Genomic DNA, 20,229 nt, shown 5'->3' on the forward strand with positions numbered 1-20,229 from the left:
TGTCTTTGCTTGCTGCCGTTCTAACGTGGCTTGCCACAGAAGGATGTACGAAGCGCCCGCCGATCGTAGCACGGTAAGTTATCCGGGTGGCTGAGTCGTGTTTCTGGTATCAATCAAATAGAAATCGAGCATCGAAATATCTTCGAAACGCTGCAGAGCGACGATTCATCCAGGTGGATGAAACTGTGAGACGAGTTGACCGGCATTGGGAGTGTTCGCAGGCATGTCGGGGGCCCCTGTCTGTGTTCCACTGGCAAATTGCTCTGCAAACGGCACTTCATCGGTAGTATTCGTATTCAAACGCTTATAAAAATTGAATCTTTTGCTAAAAAATCATCTAACAAATCGTACCCGAATAATCCATTTATTATTTGATATCTTTTCATGTCTTCAACGTTTGCTCTGGCATCGCGCCATTATCTAAATCGACTCACTTAAAACAGAATGTCTGTATTATCTATAATAACTTAATCAATAGATAGTGGCATTGATTTTCTAACTTCCATAAACAATGTGTATGGATTGAAAGGTATGTTAGACACCGACTCTAAACGTATACTTACGTCAAATTTGCTTGGAAAGACTGATATCAAGTACGGTATTGAATATTTGTTTTAGAATTGTCTCCTATTTGAACGCAGGACAAAATGGGTCATACCTTTAAGGGGTAGAACCATCTTCTGGGGTAGAACCATCCTCTGTCACAGACATGAAGAGAATCGATGTGTAAAAATAATGTTTATCGTCAGTCATCTCACATCCTGTAAGGAAGTAGTGAAATGAAAACACGACGACTCACTTTGTTCGGGCTGCCTGAAAAGGGGCACGCAGACGCTTCTTTACGGAATGAAAACATTGTCTGAGGATAGAGGAAAAGTTCTGTTATTTCAATCAATACAATTCTGGCAGCTGGAATCCACTCTCATCGACGAAATGAGTCAATAGCCTTCACAGGAATTGTTCCTTGCACGTGTCCTCATCTCTACGTTTCTGACGCTATTTCTCTGTATTGAAACAAGTGTACGCGTTCGCAATGACGTACAGGCCCTTACAGGCTCTTGGTTCGGGATATAAAGTGCGCTAGCTGAGGTCGCTTTCAGTATTTTTCCTTGCTCTCATTCACTTTTAAAAACAGTGTACTCCTTCGCACTATTCAGTCTCAAATGAGTTGGGCTAAAATCGGTCAGCCACGGTGGAAAACCATATTGATGCAAATAGATTGATGTAGCACGAAATTAGAACGGCTTGATAGCAGCAACAGCACAGGTTGTCTGATTTGGCGTGTACTGGACTCTCTTTGCCATCCTACCGCCTCTTTCTGACGAATTATTTAGTAAATATACAGAAAATTATTTATTTTCGTGGGCGTGTCTTTTAGGTATGTGAACAATTTTTGCCGCCTAAAACGAGGATGAAAGGAGGCCCCATTTCTGATCTGTGCAGATTATGACTCAGAGCGTTTCCCCTAGCTAACTAAGATGGCCACGGTTTTTACAGCTCTTCGCCTTTTGGCATTAGGCTATCTTGTCACTACTGCACATGACTCCACCGCCGTACTACTGTACCAGAAACTAATGGATAAAAGATAAAGCCTTTGCAAGAAAAGCAGTTGTAACGAAGAGCGTTCTTTCAAAACGAAATGTTAGCCCACGTGACTTGAATGAGCAAGCCCCCTTAGAACATTGGGCAAGCGCCGTGCGGTGCAGGCTCTCCGTGATCTGCTCTCTGTCTCCTGAAAGTTAGACGGCTGCTATTGTTCTCTCTACATCGTCTGAGATGGATCCTGTGATAACGTAAACAGCGGAACCGTGAGAATTTTCTTCCTCTATCCATGCTTCTTTGTCTCTTTGCAATCGAACTCGCCGGAATCTCAAGGTAAATTTGGCCAATCTGGTACCGTTTTTGGCAATAGTCCACGACAACAATCCGTTTTGTGACAAGGAAGGGAAGAAACGGCGCTCTCTCGTCGAAGCACAAAGTGAGATGAATTTGACCACTTTTGTTCAAGTCTACTTCTCTCCTTGGACTACTCAGAACAAATTAGAAGACTAACTATTATTGCCAAAATCAGCACTGTACTATTAGATGGCTGCCGGAAAAAAATGAAAATCTACGTCAATGAGAATATTTTATTGTTAGGCATTAGCTTATTATTGAGATCAATTTTTTGTCTGAAGTCAAGTGTGAGGGCTAAACGAGACTATTGTGGCATTTTTTCACTCACATTGCACATACCGGCTTAAAAGAAGCGTATGTCTGACTATTGGACCGATATCGACATGAAGACAAGCAGTACAAAGCACTGAAAGTTGCTTGAATCCGTTTGCATTTGGAGAAAGATGTTTTTGTGGGTTAATTGAGGTCTTGCTGTCTTATGACCATCAGTTTCTCACTAACTGTTTGCTGAGGGAAGGGGAAATTGCTGTGTAGGACACACAAGCAACGGCACAGAACTCGTTTTAGGTGCCATTGATATTTTTTCGAATTGTTATCAAACCAAAGGACGATTCGATCGACCGTTGTCTGGTTTATGTCGATAATACTCATCTTTGTGGCATTGGACAGGGCTTTCTTCTATCTTAGATTGGTTCTAGACCACTTGGAATGTCTTCTGTTGAGTCTATGGCTTGCTGATTGCCGTGATCACCGCAATTTTCATTGCAATAATGGCAGAGAAGAAAGAGACGCGATGCTGCTTGCAGATAACGCGTTTAGTGATGAAGATCTATTTCAGTTTGGCTACTAAGGTCTAGGGATTCAGTAACGTCCTATAATAAAGGGCCTTTGATGTTGTTCACACATATTATGAGGTAGTTGACTTGCCAATCAAAATAAATCTTGAGCACTATTACAGATTGTAGTACAGTACCAGAGCAAGCATTCTCTTCTTATAACGTAATAAACAAATTAAAGGTTAATAGATAGATAAATAAATAAATACAAATTAAAACCATTCTTCTTTAAAATTCCTTAGTAAAGCATTGGTTCTTGTCAGCTAAAAAGAAAACAATAAAAAATGTAGCTAGGAATTCTGACGCCATTATGCTACCATGTGACCGTTTCTGCGAGCATGCTCGCAAATAATCTCCTTTCCACGTGCAGCGGAGGTTTGGTTGCTTTACGTTTTTTGGACCTATCGGAACCGACCTATCTAATAACAGCACGCAGAAAAGTTGATCAAGCGCTCGAATTCTCGTCGTTCACGGTAGCGCCGCTACGGGCAATCCCGTTGCGGTGTGACGTCAGCAAAATTGCGCTTGCCCCGACTAATCGGGTTTCAATTCGACGAAAATAGAGGTCAGTAGTCACCAAACGCCCTCTCTCGCGTCAATCTGACCGCGAGGACGTTTCCCGTTTGATTGCGTAGGCGTGGCAATTTGATGGTAATAAATTTTTTAGGGCAATAGTAGTGCGAGGACCAAGGCAAAGGATACATAACTCCTTTCGTGAAAAAGAGGAGGAATTGGGGGCTGCAGTCCTCTGGATGGGAGAAATCAATATAATTGCCCTCCTCTGCTTATACTCTCAATGTTGTTAGAGATGTCCTCAAAAATGATTAGGAATCTTTTATAATGAAACGGCATTTTTGTATCGCGTTGGCGTGGCATATATGGGTCACGAGAATGCCGATGAGCATACTGAATAGTTGCGATTGGCTAAATAGTACACAAAGGGTAGATGGAATCGAAACAGGCGGATGCGTCAAAGCAAGAGATTGACTCGGCCCAGAACAAACGCGTTTGTGGGCAAGACGGTGAAATCCAGGTTTAGGCTGTCTGTGTACCAATGCATCGTTTTCGTAGATGACCGCGACCTAAGAGATGAATTTCTCAATCCTTCGTCAACGCCGAAGGTTGGTATCTCTACTGCTAGTATTAGAATGTGTGCGATGTAACGAGACTGTATAGGGAAAAGAAAAAGCGCAAACGAAATCAACGCAGAGTCAAATGAAGAAAGCCTGACCATTAGTGAATGATTAGAGGATGAAGAGGGAACGTGACCGTCACTGAGACGACAATGGAATTCTAATGACGTTCATTTTTTCCTGTCTTTCTTGTTCTGCGTGGATTTTCGTGAAAAATCAAATGTTTTCAGAGTAGAATCACGTTCACAGAAATTCTCTGTGCTGCGCTGATATTCATAAATGAGTTGCCGCTTCGCTCGTCTATATTCATTGACGCACAATGCCTGTATGCATAATTTATTGCAACGCATGCAAAAAAATTAGGCAAGCTGGGAGAATTCAATACGGGCGTTTCATCTGCTCTTGGACTTAGCCAATCAGGAATGCGAGAGACTTTCGCGTACAGTGCGACCGTATGAGTTCTGATTCGATCTCAGATTCGATCTCTATGATGTTCTTCGGAACCAGAAAGTGATTTGGGTCCCCCGCCATTCGTCAGTTCCACGAGGAGCTCATGCATCTTATATTCTCTATCTCTTATCCAAAATCGTTCCTTCTAGCTTAAGGACTATTCATTAATTATTGCCTATCGTGCCGGACTATCTATTATCGTCGCCTGGAAGCCATGTTGCGCGTGTTGCTAAGAACAGCTCAAAAGAAATTCTATTTTTATTTCGTCGTGGGTATCAACCTTCTCTGTTTTACTCAGTCAAACTGCCACTCTGGGATAGAAAGCTCGACGGGGAAGATGATCTCCTTTCAGGATGCTCAGTGGCTTGGCAGACAATTGGCTTATTTATTGCTTCGTTGGGGGACTGATAACTATTTCTGGAAAAATCTTATATTTTTCCAGATGTACCTCAATTGGGGCTCCTCCAATCAAAACGATCTACTAAAGCTTATCATCCAGGGTAGAATCTTGAATGAGAAGCGTTTTTCTGATCAGGAGCACGTTTTTTTTACGGAATTTGTCTCTGGGAGAAAAATGGCGATTGTCTCTTGTCTGTGTCTAATGGTCGCAAGGTGTTCCCTTACTGTTAAGACGTTTCTGTATGAAGAGAATTTGGATAACGTCGAAAGGAGTTGACTTTCTCTTTAGTTTTTAGTGCCGTTGAAATTTTTTCTGCAGCCACCACATCACAAACTCCAGCACACTCCCAGATCCCAGTGTCACTTTATTCAGCCACACACGCCGTGACAGTACTGACTACTTGAAATACCTACTCAAACGAGAAATTCACCGACACAGCTTTGATACGGGTTCTCTGTGTAATCAACCGCATGGCAGAAAGACCACAAGAAATCAGTTTACCAGTTGAAGAAACAAGCAAAAGTGGAGCAGAACAGAATGAAAATGATGAGAACAGTGGAGCGAATGGTGCATTTGTTTTAGTACTGAGCATTTTGACAATAGACCACACGTTTTGATAGACTGTGCCGTTGATGTGAGGCAGGACTATCTTGACAACATCACTGACAAGGTTTGTCATCAGACTGCCTTTGTTTGCAGCGTTAGCGACATTTCGCTTTCAGACGACCGAGAATGCTGAAAAAGTAAAAGAAGAAACCGGAAACGAGAAAAATTAAATGCAGGGCTGAGAAAACTGAACAACGAGACTTGATTCATGTTCATCTATTTGTACACCGTTCGTGCGTTTGTGTTTGATGTGTTTGCTGTTGAAGTGTTCTATTTGACAAGCCTCTGACATGTGTAGCTCGGTCTGATTACAATTACAACCTACAGAAATTCCCCGTTTTCACAAGACCACGGCAATTTCATGTCATGGCGACATGGGCATTCTAAGAAAGGCATACAAAATTGTTAATGCATATGGCTACATCGACGGTTTGGACTTTGCTACAGCCTATACGGGCCTACGGCGCAATCGAACCGAAAAGATGTAACTGCGATTTATCCGGGCGTTTGTTTTTGTTCTTCTTGTCCAATGAAATAACGAGATGCGAAGTGTCTCCTAAAAAGAGGTCGACGAAGGCGATCGCATAATCGAACTACATAATCGGACTCCAGGGCCACGAAGCGCATCTTTCGTCGCACCCTTGGCCTTGCTGAAATCCTCATATCTATGTTTATCTCATCGGCGTCCTTGTATGGATCATCTTGGCTGCAACTCATGTTTTAATCTGCAGCCTCTGATGCGAACGCGGCTGGCTTACTTCAAGTATCTGCGAATAGCATGTATGTATGTATTTATTTATTTTCTGTGACCTTACGGACAAATGCGATCAATTATTTTTGGCCGGTTCACAGGTAGTGCATGAAACGTGTTAATTGATTTCTCTCGTTGGTCAGAGTTCAGACTTTGACGCAGCAGATTTTGCATCTTGCGAATTATGATGATGGAGATATATAAAATAGTTGGGGTAAGAGAAGCAAATATTGTTTTATTCAAAGGATACCTTTTTTCGTGGAGATACGAAAGTGAAACTAGGATGATTTCAGCAGCATATGCTTCTCACAGTCTTAGAGTAGGAACCTGAGTTTTTCTATTGGAAAAATGTTCGCCTGACTTGAGGAAAAGAAGCAGCGTTGGCTCTGAAAAGCGGACTCTCTGACGTCAGAGGATTAGAACTGTCTTGTCAGTCAAACACACGGGACAAAGCTTTCCAAACCTATCTTCTTGTGCTGTCCTAACAGGCTCTGAGATGGTGAAACGCTCTGTTCTTTCTTTCAATAAGCAATTAATTCTAAAGTGTTCCTAGAGCGCGCTAGTGTCTGTGGCCCTTTCTTTCCTTCTCGATTCTCTTCGTATATCCAGAATAATATTGCTTTACACTTGGTTGGATTCAGTGAAACAAGTTCGTGATTGAATACGCAGAGAAAGTCGGTTTATTGCACCAGCTGACAGCCACGTAGGAAAGGAGACGTTCCCACTTTCGTGTGCGTAGCTGTGACTGACAGGAGTGAAGCAGAGTTGTTTGTTGCAAAGGCCTGATCCAGTCTGCACTTTGTAAACTACCTTTGCCTTGATGGACTACGCTCACTGACTGAATGTTTGAAAGAATTTATGAGATAAATATTTAAATTTGTGAGGGGGCGTGTTCTTTGTTTTGTCGTCCAAATGGAGAAAAGAGGCCCGTTCGTTCAACTTTTCACCCGAGAAAGACTTTCAGTATACTATTCTTCTGACCGTGTTGCAATCACGAAAGTCTTTGATTTGAAGGACTCTATTGTTTCTCGCGTGAAGTCAGCCCGCTTCTTTGTGTACTAACATTACGAGTGACTAGCTGCTCAGCGCTGTAGTCAGCTACTAAAAGCATTGACAGAGTGCGATCGCAGAAAGAAAGCCTCTTTAGAACGGTATCACTAGGCAATCAATATCACATCCGCCATTTTTCTTTGGGACTCTATCTTCCACGTGACAGCCGGCGTGCGTATCGAACTGTACACCGTTGGCGTTCGAAGATTCTAGACTGTACAGATACAGAAGTTGACAACGCACAGGCTCTTTGCTTATCCGGACTGAAGTTCTTGGTCATGCGACCCACCCAGCTGGAGGCCTATGGCAGGTCAGTAAAGTAAAATTTAGGCTCCGCGTCCTTCTTCCTTTGCCAAGCCGACTCAACTCATATCATCTAAATGTTTGAAAAGCTAGAGAGAAGGCCAGTTCGGCCAATTCGTCCGTTTATTATCGTGGGAGTGACCGAGTGAGACAGGGTTGAACGAGGGCTTGTTAGAGTGTGCTGTTCCTGCGTTGCTGGCTTTTTTATTAACCATTTAGACATACATATATTGTTCGTCCTCTCCAACTTGTTGGCAATCATGGCTGCCCGCGAGAAAGACCTTCATAAATAAACGACAAAGGCGATTAATACTTACAATTATTTTAATAGGTATATTTATCGGGGCTGAAAACGGAAATGGCTCTTGTTCGAATCGAGCGTTAGTTATGGCTGTGGTCATCAAGATTTCATACGTCAATGAATATGCAGAACATAATGGAATGCAAATATGCACATTCGGCGAACTGACGACAGCCGATCGGAGTGCTATGCAATTCTCTCCTAGTTTTGCGCTTCTTTTTTTAACTAGATGTCTTGGTGAGCCATCTGAGGTCTGGATAGTGTACGGAAATGTTTCACTGTCGCTGTAGCCAGTTTTGGACAGAAGAAATGGAGAGATGCGTTGCACCATTTATATTAACTACGACAGAAGGTCTTCCTATATTACCGCTCTACAGAATGGCACAACTGTTCTGCGTCTTCAAGTGGCGTTGGACGCAAGTTGTACATGAGCTGGAACGAATTGCGCTGCGCATGCAGTTCGCCTTTCACCGCCAAGATCAGCGTCCTAATCGTATAGGTGCAAGAGACGCCTACTGGATAGCCTACAATGCAGCCAATATCGACGAACTGAATTACTTCGGCGACACACCAGAATAGCGTATCAGCTCAGCTACTAATCTGGGCTTATGCCAGGATTTATAGAAGATCTCTAAGTGTTGCAATAGCCTTTTCTATAGTTTCTTTTTGTGCGTGACATAAACATAATCAAGGATCTGGGCAGCCTTTTCATAGCTAAAGTGTTTTTATGTATAATGATTGTTATGATTAATATAATTGGATTGTCTACTTCAGAGCCATATAGCACTCAACACCGTTTCACGCAATGAAGCGATAATTTTAATGACAACGTCGTTTGGTATAGGATTGATAATTGGCAATAATGTATTAATTAATTAACTAGAGTATTGCAGCAGGTCAACTGTCTGCTGTTAGCACTGAGGAGTGTGGCACGTAGTGACTCATACATGTACTGTAGAGATACTGTCTAACGCACGCATTTATCCGGGCATCGGAATATTTCTGAGCAACTTCTGCATACATACATGTACTCGTTTTTTGCTTCCAAGTGCGCGAAACAAGCAAACAGAGAGCTAATCTACAGGTGAGTGAAAGCCGACAGACAGTTGAGTGATAAAACTAGAATGAACACTGACACATTAGAGCCGTTTCTCGCATGCTCTACACAAAGACGCGACACTGCTCTTCGATTTGCCTCTCAATGGCGCTCATCCTCATCTGGAAATCGGTCAGGCGTTCTTTCTGACTTTCTAACGTCGCCCTCTGAAGTTTGACGTCCCCCAGCAAATCTACGGCACGCAAAAGGTTCTCTCTCTATAAAGTAGGATTATAGTAGACTAGTCTACCCATCAGCGTCGTGTTGATTCCTTCGCTAACGGCAGTTCTCTTCTCCTCGGCACTACGAAGTAATCTATTGGCTGTTGTATTGTCCATGGTGGCATCGCTGACAGCGTTGCTGTCTCTCAGTGCGAGTAAATCGCTCGTGATGTCCGAGAGATTCTAAAAAAAGCTATAACTTTTGCTATTTCATTGTCATGGTAATATTTGCCTGATTGATGGCAGTCGTGAGATCGCATGCCCTACATGATCTTCCTTTGGTGACAGTGAGATCGGCGACGGCCTCTTCTCGACATTTGTGGGCATCGTACACCGATGCATTAGCTGCGCTGCTAATTCGTTTCGATTCCATGCTAATGGCGTGAACGTCTTCTGCGTATTTGTTAATCTGTTCCCCAAGAATAATCCAGTGTTACTTGACTGATCATATGAACCGTATCTTCTGACCATTTTTGTTACGTTGATTGCCTTATTCAGCAGCGTTTCAGCGTTATCTAAAACTTCCGTGGCAATTGTGTCCTTATTGTTTTTGTCGTCGATCGCTTGAGCAATGCTATCAACGAGTTCCCAAGCCCTTTCACTGATTTCCCTGTTATTCATAAATGAATGAATAAATAGATACAGATTATGCCACCTTTCCCCCCTCCCCACACATACATCGCTTTCATTGCCAGGCGCTTTGCCTGCTGTGCCTTGGCTTCAGCGCTGTGAGCACTTGCATTGAGCGCTACTAGGTCTGCCTTCAAGTCCGAAGCAGACTTGTTGATTTGCCTTGCTAGTGTCTCGATATCAGAAATAGGAGGCAATTCGACTGCAAGCGTTTGATTGGCATAGTGTTCCGCATCTATAACCGTTTGCACAGTGCCCTCGAGCTTTTCCTTAGCCACAGTTGTATCGTTCAACGTCGACTTAGCCACCAAATAAGCTTCCCTAGCCTCGTCCTACATAGAATAATAATAAGAGAACTAAATTTATATGCCATACCTTTTCTCTAAGGCTTTCGTTGTAAATTCTGCTCGCCTCTTCGTAGGCTAACGATGCGTTTTGTTTTAGATTATTGGCGAGAATTTCGTCGTCAAGGGCCGCCAAATATTTCGCCTGAGTCGCATTGCCGGCTTTGGTTGCCGTCTCGTTGGCGGCGAACGCTTTTCTCGTCGCATTCTCAGCTCTCTCAAGATACGCATTCAACGTTTCTTCGATCGTGCGAGTCTCGCTCTGAAGGCTCTCGAGTTTCGCCGCGTTCTCCGCGTGCAACGAGGAAAAGTTTGCTTTCGTTTCGTTCACCATTTGAACTTTGGGTTTAGTCGCCTCAGCTCGCTCGACCGCTTTCCGAACCGTCTCTTGGGCATCCAACGCCTTATCTTCGGCGGCGTCGACTCTCGCTTTATCGTTCTCGATTTGAGAAATCCACGCGGCCACATCGGTTTCGAGTTCCCTTTGCAGGTCATCGGCAGAGGCGTTCAGTCGTGCTGCCCACGCTTCTAGCTTCGCGACGTCGGTGTAGCGGCCGTCAGAAAGGTGAACGGTTCCATTAAATGATTGCGTGGCAGCTAGAAGAATTTCCGTTTCGTTGAGAGAGCTTTCAATGAGACGAAGTCTTTCTTCGAGCGTCTCCTTCTCGTTTTCAAGCTAAAGAAGCGACGTGAGACGATTGTGACGTCTTTCAAGGCTACAAAAATACCTCTGTGGCCATGTCCTCGAGCGCTTTCGACTTGTTTTCGATGTAGGTGACGTTGTCTTGAAGTTCTGAGCATTGACGTTCGAGTTGTTGACGTAATTCGGTGATGTTCTTCTTGAAGTCGTCGATGGCTTGGTCGTCGATCATTCCCATGATCTCGGCTATGCATTCTCTCACTATTTTGACAGTGACTCTCGTCTCTCTTTTGACGCATTCGACGAATCGACGGAGGCGACTTTTGACCTTGAAAATTCTCTCCAAGAGATTGTCAATGCGACCTGCCAGGGCCTCGACTTTGTCGCATATTAGACGATCTATGAGGCCGGTCCAATTTGAAAAGCACGGACCGCAGTCTACGCAATCAGGTGGCGATCCTAATCAAAAATAATAAGAATTCGATCGATTTCTTCAACTCGTCTTCTCACCGACAAAGTCTTGTCTACATTGGTCGCAAGTACGTCCACTAATTCCGTCGACGCAAGGGCATTGACCGTAAATTTTGTTACACACGTTCGAACCGTTGATAGTGTTCGTCGTATTACAATTGCACACTGGGAGAGAAACGAATTGGTTTTCTTGCAGTATTGACCGGTTCTTTCTTACTAAGACACCCGGCTGATTTGTTGAAGAATCCGTCGGAACAGACGTCGCAACTCCGTCCCGAAAATCCTTCGTTGCAGTCGCACTGTCCGGTGGTCTAAACAAACGATGCATGAAGTCAACTACCGAATTCGCGTGCTCTAGCTTGCAGAGCTTTACCCGATTGCAAGCGAGGGAAGAAGAGCCGTCGGGATCGCAATCACACGGCTGACAAACCCCGCCGTTCGTCGCGTCCCCGAAGAACGTCGCCTGACAGTTTTCACAAAAATCGCCTTCTGTATTGTCGGCGCAATCGACGCACACGCCCGTGCTCGAATTGCAGGCATTGGAATGATCGTTGCATTCGCACGGCACGCACGCGACGGACGCGTTTCCGCCCGCCATTTGTCGCCGAAAACCGGCAGCGCAAAATTGGCAGGACAACCCGGCGAATTCGCTCGAACAAGAACAATTTTCGACGACAGACGAATTGTCGCCGAGCGTCGCCGTCTCGCACGCGTCGCTGTGTCCATTGCAAAAGCATTCTCGACAAGCGACGTCGTTGAAAAGACCGAATCCAAAGAATCCCGGGCTGATGCATTGGTCGCATTGACGACCGGTTACTCCTTCGACGCAGTTGCACTGACCGGTCGTCGGATGGCACGTCGAATTGACGCTGCCGGTTGGATTGCATTCGCACGCCGTGCATCCCGTCGACGTGAGATCGAAGAAATCCGACTTGCAGCCGCCGTCGCATTTTTTTCCGTCGATGCCGGGCTTGCACGAGCAAAAGCCCGTGCCGTTGCATTGGAGATTGGCGGAGAACGTCGAATTGCAGTTGCACGGCTGACACATGGAGATGTCGAAAAAGTTGACGTCGCACGCGTCGCATCTCCGTCCGACGTAATTGGGTTTGCACGGGCATTCGCCGTTGACGGGATCGCACGGTTGATCAGCGAGTGTTCCAGCCGGAAAACAATCACAAGCTATCAAGAGAGAACAACGTAAGCTATTGTGTAATTCTACTGACGGAATTACGTTCGCAGCCCGACGCGGTGAGATTTGTATGATTATAGGCGCAGTCGGAGCAAGTTCTTCCGATGACGTTGCGACGGCACGTGCACTGACCGCCAATCGATTCGCACTCTGTCGAATTGGCTCCGAGAAGATCGCAGTCGCATTCTGAGAAACAGCCAACGAATGAGCAAATAATAAAACGTTTGTCATTTATTTCGTTACCGAGTGTTCCGTTGAAGATGCAAGAACTCGCCAAGAGAGTGTGATCCAAGCAGAGCTCGGTGAGCGAATCGACGTGATCCGGGACGAGTCTTCGGTTGGAATAGCAGCCAGGAGCTTCGAGTATTGAAACAAAATCCGTGAGAGCGTTAAAGGCCGGTACTTCGTCTCGGTTAGGAAGTAAAACGAACTGCCGTAGAAAACGTTTTATAACGTGGTTTCTACGGAGAGGTTCATGCTATACTCACCGAATCAACAAAAACTTCATTGGGATTGTCCGGCGGCACGTCTAATTTCATGTTCACTATCAGTTCCGTGTTTCCCACCAAACAGTCACAGATAATGGTTTCCGCGTCGTCAAAATTAGAAACGGTTAACGTAAATGCATTCATCTCGTTGAACGAGTTTGCGGGACACTTGACTCCCGTGATATTGAAACTAGCTTTGGTTACAGCCACGGCAGCCTAAACCGCGCATTCGAAATTTCAAATTTCAAATTGGTTCTTTGACCTCGTGTCGAATGAGGAGTTCGTATTTAATGGACAGTGATGGAACTGTGACGGTGAAAGAGATCTGATCGCCGTTATCTTTCATTCTCACCACTCCCGGTCCGGTGAATTTAGTTGGATCGGCCGGACGTGTTTGCACGGATGCGTTTCCCTGCAAGAGATAAAGTGACGAGCTACTAAGCGATTGAAACCGTTGCGAGTCAGTGGTCATACCGCTAGAATCGCCTTTTCGGCTTCGTAAACGACGCCGTCCAAGAACGGAAGATATCGATTTGGTTGTACAGTTTTGCAGTCGGATCCTTCTAAACCAATTCGGCACAAACACTGTCCTGTCTTGCCGTCGCAAATAGTCTTCTCTTCTGCCAAGCATTCCTCGCAGTCGCAAGGCTGACAGATGTCGGGATGCGTCGCATTGAAGAAAAAGCCAGCCTATACGACGAGTAGAAGAAAGCTCTACGCTAAGGTCAACTCGACGGCGTTTTTTATTGCCTCGCATTCGTCGCATTTCAGTCCTGTTACCCTCGGAAGACACGTGCACTGACCGTCGTTGTCGCAGGCGCCATCAGCGTTCAGATCCGATCCAGTTGTATTGCAATTGCACGCTGGCGAAAATCTAGCATCGCGACCAAAATGACGACTATAACCGTTCTACTACCTTGGCACGAAGGAAAGCTGAAAAAGCGATGTTCACAGGCGGAACACGTTCTGCCCACGATATTGGCTTTGCACGAACACTGGCCGCCGAGTGAAGCACATACGGGGGAAGTCGAACCATTCTCGTTGCATTCGCAGTCTAGAAGATTTATTTTCAGTACAGCACAGTCGTTCTTGGGCATTACCCTGGGTTCCATTGAAGATGCAGGAACTGGCCAGGAGGGTGTGATTTAGGCAGAATGGAGTCAATGAATTGGAGTGATCTGGAACCGCTTGTCGGTTGTCGTAGCAGCCACGCACCGCAAATATGTCTATGCCTTCAAGCTCTTGGAAGGCCGGCACTGCGCTTCGGTTAGGAAATAGAGCAACCTTGTCGACAGACGTTCACGGTGCCGCGAGATTTTATGCAAAAAGCGCTTACGGAATCAACGAAAACTTCGTCAGTATTGTCGGACGGCACGCTCATGGAAATTTCCACGCGCAATTGCGTGTTTCCCGCCAAGCAACCCAAGGTATCAATGATTATTGGTTGATCAAAATCGGCCTCGACTGCAGTACGCGAGTCCGGCTCACTGACAAAATTGTTGCCGGGACACCTAATTCCCGAGATATTGTAGCTGAGAGCAGTGACGTCTGCAGTTGCCTACACATGCATGCGATTGAACGTCACTGGTAAGTCCTTCTTGATTGTCTTATCTTGTTTACCTGATATCGAACTAGAAGGTCGTATTCGATGGAAAGCGCCGGCACCGTGAGATCAAAAACGATTTTATCTCCGTCATCTTTCATTCTGACGACACCTGATCCGGTAAATTTGCTCGGGTCCGGTGTACGCGTTTGTATGGAAGCATTGCCCTGAAGGAGAGGAGTGATTAAATTGATACGCGACGGCGCTCTAGCGGATTCACGTACGCCCAGAGTTGCTTCTTCGGCTTCGTAAACGATGCCTTCCAAAAATGGAAGGTACTGCTCGTCGGAGATAACGTCGCATTGTGTTCCCGTCAACCCCTTCCTACACGGACACTGGCCGGTTTTACCGTCGCAGATACCTGGTGGTACAGTCAGGCACGTTTCACAATCGCAAGAAACGCATCCGCTGGGGCCATTGAGAAATAGCCCAGCCTTTGACTGACAGGTAAGAATGTGATAATATATTTGTTTGGTCTACTGACTTCGCATTGATCGCATTTGAGTCCGATCGCATTTTGTCGGCAGTTGCACTTTCCGGTGTCGTCAGTGCAGACATTCAATTGCATTTGCGCCGTTCCGTCTGGGTCGCAGGCGCAGGCTTCGAAAGAGGACAAGGCGCGTCAGTGGAAGAGGATGTGGGCTCGACTGGCTTTCGTTGTTTGGTTTCAGTTTGAAACAGAACAACCAGAGGCCGATATATAGGCGAGAAATTTACCTTGGCAGCCGTCAGGATTTTGGGCGGACAAGTTAAAGGTTCCCACCGCGCACCGATCGCATATTCGACCTTCGACGTTGTTCTTGCAGGGACACTGACCTGTCGTCTCGTTGCACTGAAGCGAAGTACTTCCAGCCACGTCACAGAGGCAAGCTGTAAGGAGGGGGAGGGAGGGAGGACGGGGGACGGTACAAAAAGAGTACAACTACAAGGGGGGCCCCAGGGAATTAAAGTATTGGTCCGTGGGACCAAACGTAATATTGAACTGCAGTACTTACATCCCCTTTGTCGGGGGATGTAATGACTTGGACTTGGCAGTCTTGCCCAGAAGACAGCACAAGTTAGACCATCAACGTTATAACGAGGATGGCATTTCTTCGTCTCGTCTTCTTCTCGTCCTTGAGCTTCTTTCTTCTTCAGTTCCGTTGAGCCTACTGACGCTTTTCCCCAAAGTGTCGTCTGATTTTGTTAGGCGCCCTGGGAATTAAGTTTGTATGATTTCATTTTTTAAGAAGCTGTTCAACGTGACGGCAAACATTTACGCAAAAAAGTCTCGCGATCATTGACACACGTATTATTCAGCGAGTCATTTATTTTTATTTATTTATTTCGCGGCTTGGCAAATAGAGACGAATCAAGAGAATCTAACGACACGTTTTTCGTAGCAAAAAGCCTAGCGGCTAATTGTTCCAAGGTTCCTCCGCATTTCAGCCCCAAGGCGACGAGAGCCGACTTGAGCCGATCCCTTCCCATGGCTTCAAGCTGTTCGACCCCCGCTATATCACTCAGGTCAAGAGAAACGGCTTCAATGTCCTTAATTAATCAAATCAAGATCACTTTTGCAGGTTAACGTGCCACTACTCGCTTGGCACCTACCTTCGTCTCGCCTCTTTTTCTCTTGTTTTTCTTCTTGGGGTTCGACGCGGCTTTGCCCTTTTCCTCCTCTTCCTTGTCGTCTTTGGTTTCTGACGTTGCAGCTGCTTCACCCACTTCCTCCTTGACTAAGGTATAAAAATAGACTGTCTACGTCCGTGCAAACGACATTACGCTTTTACCAGATTCCAACGCGTCTGCCTGCTGACTCGTAGCTTCGCCTTGAACATCCGGATTCAACGTTTTGATATCTTCTTTATCAATTTCATCATCACCACTGCTGTCATCCTCAAATTCGTCCATCCCAAGCCTAGAAAAAAAAAGTAAGAGTCTAATTAATTAATAAGTATCCCTCCCCTCTCCCCGTACCATCCTTTGGGCTTTTTACTCAGAGACGAGGCAGCGGCTGCATCTCCTGATGCAGCTGGTCTCTTCAGTCCTGTGATAAAAAGCCCATTACAGTCATTTTGCACTATTGATTCTTATATTTCACCTTTCACGACGGCATCTTGCATCTTCTCCGCATTTTCCTGTATCTGATTCGTATAGTTTGTATCGTCAAATTGATGCCTCGGTCCTCTCAATATTTTCTCCATTTTCTCTTTCTTTCGTTCCGCTTTCTCGCGTTCCCGTTCCGCTTCTTTTTCCGCCCAGCTCGCCATGCTTTTTATTACCCGCCCCGCCCACCCCGAAAATATTTAATTGATAAGTCAAAATTATAAATTGAAATCGTACGTTTTTTGAGCGTTCACGTCTCTCATTCTTCTCCCACTCAAATCCCTACACGCCTCTTTATTCGTTGTACGATTGATTTGCGCTCCGAGCGCTCGCAACATAGACCCGAAACCTAAAGGGAGGCGCGTTCTTTCAAAGTGTAATACAACGCGCGCGCATTTCACCTCCTTTTCCGCCGAGAATTCTCGGGCAAATGTCGACTGTCGTTCCATTGTGCTCCTCGATGTCGATAGAGTCGGCATCGTGTACGATGCGACCGTTGTGGTAGAGTATAACGTCTGCTTTATCGATTTCGGCGGGACAATTCTTGAAAAGGACGGTTGCGAAGCGTTAGGAGACCCTTTAGAAGGCGTCTTACGATCAGATCGAGTGCTCGACGTTTAAGATATTGTCCCGAAACGTCGGAACGATCCTCGGCGATCGTGAAAGTGACGCAAGGCGAGAGAAAAGAGCGAAGAAACAAACAAAAGGACATGTTTAGCGTGCGCAAACGGTCCCGGAGCAAGACCACCCCGACGAGTCCCCGGTCGAGTCCCCACGTATGGCAGACGCTATTTATCCTTTCTGCACGTCTGAAGAGCAGCGAAACCGCGTTCTCACCGTATGATTGTCGCGAAGGCGATCAGCTTCCAACATTGAAGCCTATCGTGTATTTAGTCGCCGGATTGGCGGCAGCATGTTTATGCAGATCGTTACACGGACGCGAGCGCTACATGGGTTATGGTATCGTCCATTCTCATCTTCTTCATGGCAAGTCGACCAGGAAAAAGCGCTCCCACGCTCAATTCTGTGCTCGCTGTAGAAAGCCGGTTTTCTCTTCGTCGAAGACTCTTTCGCCGAAACGCCGCAGCGACGTCGTCGCGTCATCATCAATGTACTGCAATTCAAAAAAAATGTTAATTAATTAATTAATTAATTAATTCTCGATTTTAATTTAGAAATATTTGGATACGTGCGCCAGTGCTATTGGATTTTTCTTTTTCGGATTTGCCATATCGGGGGGCTATTGGGGAGAGACAATGAAAGAGGATAGCGATTATATATTCTTTTTCTTTCGGGTACATGCATACTTTGTTGTCCATCGCACTGTTTCAAAGTCTTGTTTTATAGTTTACTTTCGCTAGCAATACGGCTACAATCATCGGAGGAACGTTGTGCGGCGAGAAGCGGACTGTGCGAATGTTGGCCGTTTTCATTTATGCTTTTCTCGTCAGCGTACGTTTGCGTGCCTTCCTCTTGCGTATTTTTCTAAGATTTTTCTTTTGAACTCCAGAGCGTGATTCATCCGGTGATAGCTTGGGCTGTGTGGAGTCAAACCGGCTTCATGTCAGCTGCAAAATTTTGCAATGGAACTTTGGACAAGGAAAACGGCTCGCTTGCACTCGTCCACGTTTTATCACAAGAAGGGCCAAAGAACACGATGTACATATTGGACTATGCTGGAGCCGGAGTTGTTCATTTGCTTGGTATGTAATGTACGCAGTGTTCTGTATACTAACTGCTTTTTAATTTAATTGCTGAAGGTGGAATTGGAGGTCTCGTTCTTTCGATTGCGCACAAACGGGCCGAAAAGCGAAGACCTAGACGTACATTGACTACACGTAACGGTACATTTCATATCAGCATTTTCGTGCAAAGAGATTTGGGGTATTTTACAGAGGATGCTTCTGAATCTCTCCTCCGTGACGAGGAACTGTCGCCTCTTAGTTCTGCTGATATTCCGGAGGAGCCAAAACAGCCTTCGTACGTAGAGACAACGAGTGCATTCGGTTTATCCTAAGGGGGGCGGTTTGCCTAGAAATTTCTGGGTTTGGATGTATCCAAAATGGGGTGGACCTGAGCATATTGAATATTCGGCTTTGGGCGTTCTGATACTATGGACAACATGGTAAGGAACGATTGAAATATTTAGCTTATGACATCCCTAACGTCGACTTTTCTTCTAGGTTTGCCTTTAACTGTGGATCAACTGAAAGCATGTCAAGTACTTTGATCTGTTAACCGTTCAATAATTTTGGTTATCTCTTTACTTGAGGTGGAAAGGGTTTTCCTGAGGGTTATAAATTGTTTCACCGTACTGCGGGTCGAATTGCTATCAACATGATTCTCTGTGCTGGCGCGGGCGGACTAACGGCTATAATCATCACGTCGCTCGTTCAGGCAACTCGCTTTTCGTCTCACGGCTAACGAAATAGTTTATTATTATTTTTTTCTAGTTGAAGTACCACAGCAATATCAACGCAAACGAAGTGGCAAACGGAATTCTGTCCTGCTTAGTTGCCGTAACGGGAGGATGCGCTTTCATACGCGGTTGGTGGTCACCCATCATCATAGGAAGTAAGTCTACCCAAGCCTAAGCGCGTACACCGCTTGCATGCATTTTTTCTAGTTGTCGCAGTCGGGTTCTATCACTTTGGCTGCTGGGTGGAATACAAGCTCAGTCTTCCAGACACAGCCCGGGTTATTCCCGTGCACGCCTTTGGGTAAGCTCTTCTCTCCCGTTTGCGTCTGCTTCTTCTTTTTATGCGTCGTCTCTTGCAGAGGCTTTTGGGGTCTCGTTTCGACGGGGCTCTTTCGAGATGGCACGTACATTAAAGGCATTTATGGAAGCCTCTGCTTTTGTAATAGTCAGGATGTTCCCGTCCACTCAGTAGCGCTTCAGACGGCCTATCAACTCGCGGGCGCTTTGATTATCATTGTCTGGAGTCTCATCACCGTCGGTATTATTTTCTGGTCTCTCAGTCTGATCAACGTGCGCTGGGTCATACAAGCAGTGATGAGGTGAGAGTCTCGGGGTCTTTTAGTCTTTTTTGAACATGCACTTTGTTTCTTGTGTTGTGAAGGCTTTTTTGTCTGAATGGCTGCAGTGGCGGGCGTTGTCAGTGCTGCTCAGGTGCTACAGTCACTACAGGCGAATATGGGGATTGCCTCTTGACTGAGGCTTTGTCGAACGACTGATTATAGTCTCGCAGCTAGTCCATAGAGAGTCTTGTCTGGTTTTTGTCCTAATCTTTTTTTTTAGATTTTGACACCCAGAGCCGTATATAGAGACGGCTCCTGTTGACACCAATTGAGTGACGTTCGATCCGGGACCTGTCACGTAGAAAATGACTCGCCAAAGCTCCGTACACGCCATTGTCCCAATTCTGGAGCGTTGTTAGCGTGGCAGCCACTTAGCTGGGCTCCAATCTGTCGCGGGGCGCACGAGACGGCCGAGCAAACCGGTTCAAATGGGAGGTAGACCGACGACGTCAAAGCAATTCGAGACGACGAAGGCAGCGCTTCTGGCAAAAGAGGTGAAGTCATATTTTTAGGGCGTCATCATCGAACTTTCTGAACGCCGGCTGACGAAAGACTCTTTTTTTCAGTTGACTTTTTTTCTGAAGTACGGTAGGTGTAGTAGCGTGCTCGCGTATACGCAGGGTTCCGAGCACGACTACATAAACTGCTCCGGGGTCCTGGGTAAGACCGTGACGGAAAAAACTGCCTGTATCAA

General features: G+C 45.7%; 3 protein-coding genes and 5 long non-coding RNA genes across 9 annotated transcripts; 5 read left to right on the forward strand and 3 right to left on the reverse strand.

Moving 5' to 3' along the window:
* Positions 1-276: 276 nt before the first annotated feature.
* LOC136185990 (uncharacterized) lies at positions 277-1,063 on the reverse strand. 2 transcript variants are annotated; one of them, XR_010669633.1, is made up of 3 exons: positions 899-1,063; positions 759-837; positions 277-698 (listed from the first exon to the last, which is right to left on the reverse strand). It is a non-coding gene; the product is annotated as an uncharacterized lncRNA (long non-coding RNA). The 2 variants fall into 2 exon arrangements; XR_010669632.1 differs by having other exon boundaries at positions 759-1,063.
* Positions 1,064-1,284: 221 nt separating this feature from the next.
* LOC136185991 (uncharacterized) lies at positions 1,285-2,853 on the forward strand. The gene is made up of 2 exons (XR_010669634.1): positions 1,285-1,978; positions 2,035-2,853. It is a non-coding gene; the product is annotated as an uncharacterized lncRNA (long non-coding RNA).
* A 248-nt stretch (positions 2,854-3,101) lies between these two features.
* Positions 3,102-4,060, forward strand: LOC136185992 (uncharacterized). The gene is made up of 4 exons (XR_010669635.1): positions 3,102-3,297; positions 3,400-3,754; positions 3,804-3,853; positions 3,909-4,060. It is a non-coding gene; the product is annotated as an uncharacterized lncRNA (long non-coding RNA).
* A 1,757-nt stretch (positions 4,061-5,817) lies between these two features.
* LOC136185577 (uncharacterized) lies at positions 5,818-6,973 on the forward strand. The gene is made up of 3 exons (XR_010669574.1): positions 5,818-6,286; positions 6,337-6,571; positions 6,626-6,973. It is a non-coding gene; the product is annotated as an uncharacterized lncRNA (long non-coding RNA).
* Positions 6,974-7,294: 321 nt separating this feature from the next.
* LOC136185621 (uncharacterized) lies at positions 7,295-8,501 on the forward strand. The gene is made up of 2 exons (XR_010669587.1): positions 7,295-7,432; positions 7,757-8,501. It is a non-coding gene; the product is annotated as an uncharacterized lncRNA (long non-coding RNA).
* Positions 8,502-9,248: 747 nt separating this feature from the next.
* On the reverse strand, positions 9,249-15,527 carry LOC136185890 (laminin subunit beta-1-like). Its single transcript, XM_065973100.1, has 20 exons — positions 15,126-15,527; positions 14,893-15,008; positions 14,426-14,842; positions 14,142-14,363; positions 13,906-14,089; positions 13,722-13,859; positions 13,556-13,668; positions 13,280-13,495; positions 13,068-13,217; positions 12,806-13,021; positions 12,561-12,747; positions 12,360-12,503; positions 11,502-12,307; positions 11,346-11,439; positions 11,168-11,293; positions 10,746-11,116; positions 10,049-10,693; positions 9,722-10,005; positions 9,512-9,653; positions 9,249-9,452 (listed from the first exon to the last, which is right to left on the reverse strand). The coding sequence occupies exons 2-20, from the start codon at positions 14,974-14,976 to the stop codon at positions 9,249-9,251; spliced, it is 4,743 nt and encodes a 1,580-aa protein (XP_065829172.1). The 5' UTR covers positions 14,977-15,008; positions 15,126-15,527.
* A 170-nt stretch (positions 15,528-15,697) lies between these two features.
* On the reverse strand, positions 15,698-17,234 carry LOC136186712 (splicing regulator SDE2-like). The gene is made up of 8 exons (XM_065974175.1): positions 17,092-17,234; positions 16,898-17,039; positions 16,734-16,845; positions 16,492-16,661; positions 16,368-16,437; positions 16,181-16,308; positions 16,002-16,126; positions 15,698-15,938 (listed from the first exon to the last, which is right to left on the reverse strand). The coding sequence occupies exons 1-8, from the start codon at positions 17,206-17,208 to the stop codon at positions 15,726-15,728; spliced, it is 1,077 nt and encodes a 358-aa protein (XP_065830247.1). The 5' UTR covers positions 17,209-17,234; the 3' UTR covers positions 15,698-15,725.
* Positions 17,235-17,523: 289 nt separating this feature from the next.
* LOC136186710 (uncharacterized) lies at positions 17,524-19,841 on the forward strand. Its single transcript, XM_065974173.1, has 13 exons — positions 17,524-17,607; positions 17,672-17,791; positions 17,844-17,948; positions 18,007-18,199; positions 18,257-18,340; positions 18,392-18,476; positions 18,532-18,621; positions 18,680-18,717; positions 18,769-18,893; positions 18,950-19,070; positions 19,123-19,216; positions 19,275-19,514; positions 19,577-19,841. The coding sequence occupies exons 2-13, from the start codon at positions 17,753-17,755 to the stop codon at positions 19,689-19,691; spliced, it is 1,329 nt and encodes a 442-aa protein (XP_065830245.1). The 5' UTR covers positions 17,524-17,607; positions 17,672-17,752; the 3' UTR covers positions 19,692-19,841.
* The last annotated feature ends 388 nt before the right edge of the window (positions 19,842-20,229 follow it).

This window comes from Oscarella lobularis, chromosome 4 (assembly GCF_947507565.1).
Source record: "Oscarella lobularis chromosome 4, ooOscLobu1.1, whole genome shotgun sequence".
Taxonomy (NCBI): domain Eukaryota; kingdom Metazoa; phylum Porifera; class Homoscleromorpha; order Homosclerophorida; family Oscarellidae; genus Oscarella; species Oscarella lobularis.

What these genes read in the sequence shown, in the direction of transcription:
- LOC136185890 (XM_065973100.1), bottom strand. Translation starts at nt 14,976, where the DNA reads ATGCAATTGAATGTCTGCACTGACGACACCGGAAAGTGCAACTGCCGA. An exon ending in CACCGCGTCGGGCTGCGAAC is followed by an intron (nt 12,308 to 12,359) that starts GTAATTCCGTCA and finishes CTCTCTTGATAG; the next exon opens with CTTGTGATTGTTTTCCGGCT. An exon ending in ACGAAAGCCTTAGAGAAAAG is followed by an intron (nt 10,006 to 10,048) that starts GTATGGCATATA and finishes TATTCTATGTAG; the next exon opens with GACGAGGCTAGGGAAGCTTA.
- LOC136186712 (XM_065974175.1), bottom strand. Translation starts at nt 17,208, where the DNA reads ATGTCCTTTTGTTTGTTTCTTCGCTCTTTTCTCTCGCCTTGCGTCACT. An exon ending in GTCGAGCACTCGATCTGATC is followed by an intron (nt 17,040 to 17,091) that starts GTAAGACGCCTT and finishes GTCCTTTTCAAG; the next exon opens with AATTGTCCCGCCGAAATCGA. An exon ending in GAAAAAGAGGCGAGACGAAG is followed by an intron (nt 15,939 to 16,001) that starts GTAGGTGCCAAG and finishes TGATTAATTAAG; the next exon opens with GACATTGAAGCCGTTTCTCT.
- LOC136186710 (XM_065974173.1), top strand. Translation starts at nt 17,753, where the DNA reads ATGAAAGAGGATAGCGATTATATATTCTTTTTCTTTCGG. An exon ending in TTTATGCTTTTCTCGTCAGC is followed by an intron (nt 17,949 to 18,006) that starts GTACGTTTGCGT and finishes TTTGAACTCCAG; the next exon opens with AGCGTGATTCATCCGGTGAT. An exon ending in ATCAACTGAAAGCATGTCAA is followed by an intron (nt 18,718 to 18,768) that starts GTACTTTGATCT and finishes TCTTTACTTGAG; the next exon opens with GTGGAAAGGGTTTTCCTGAG.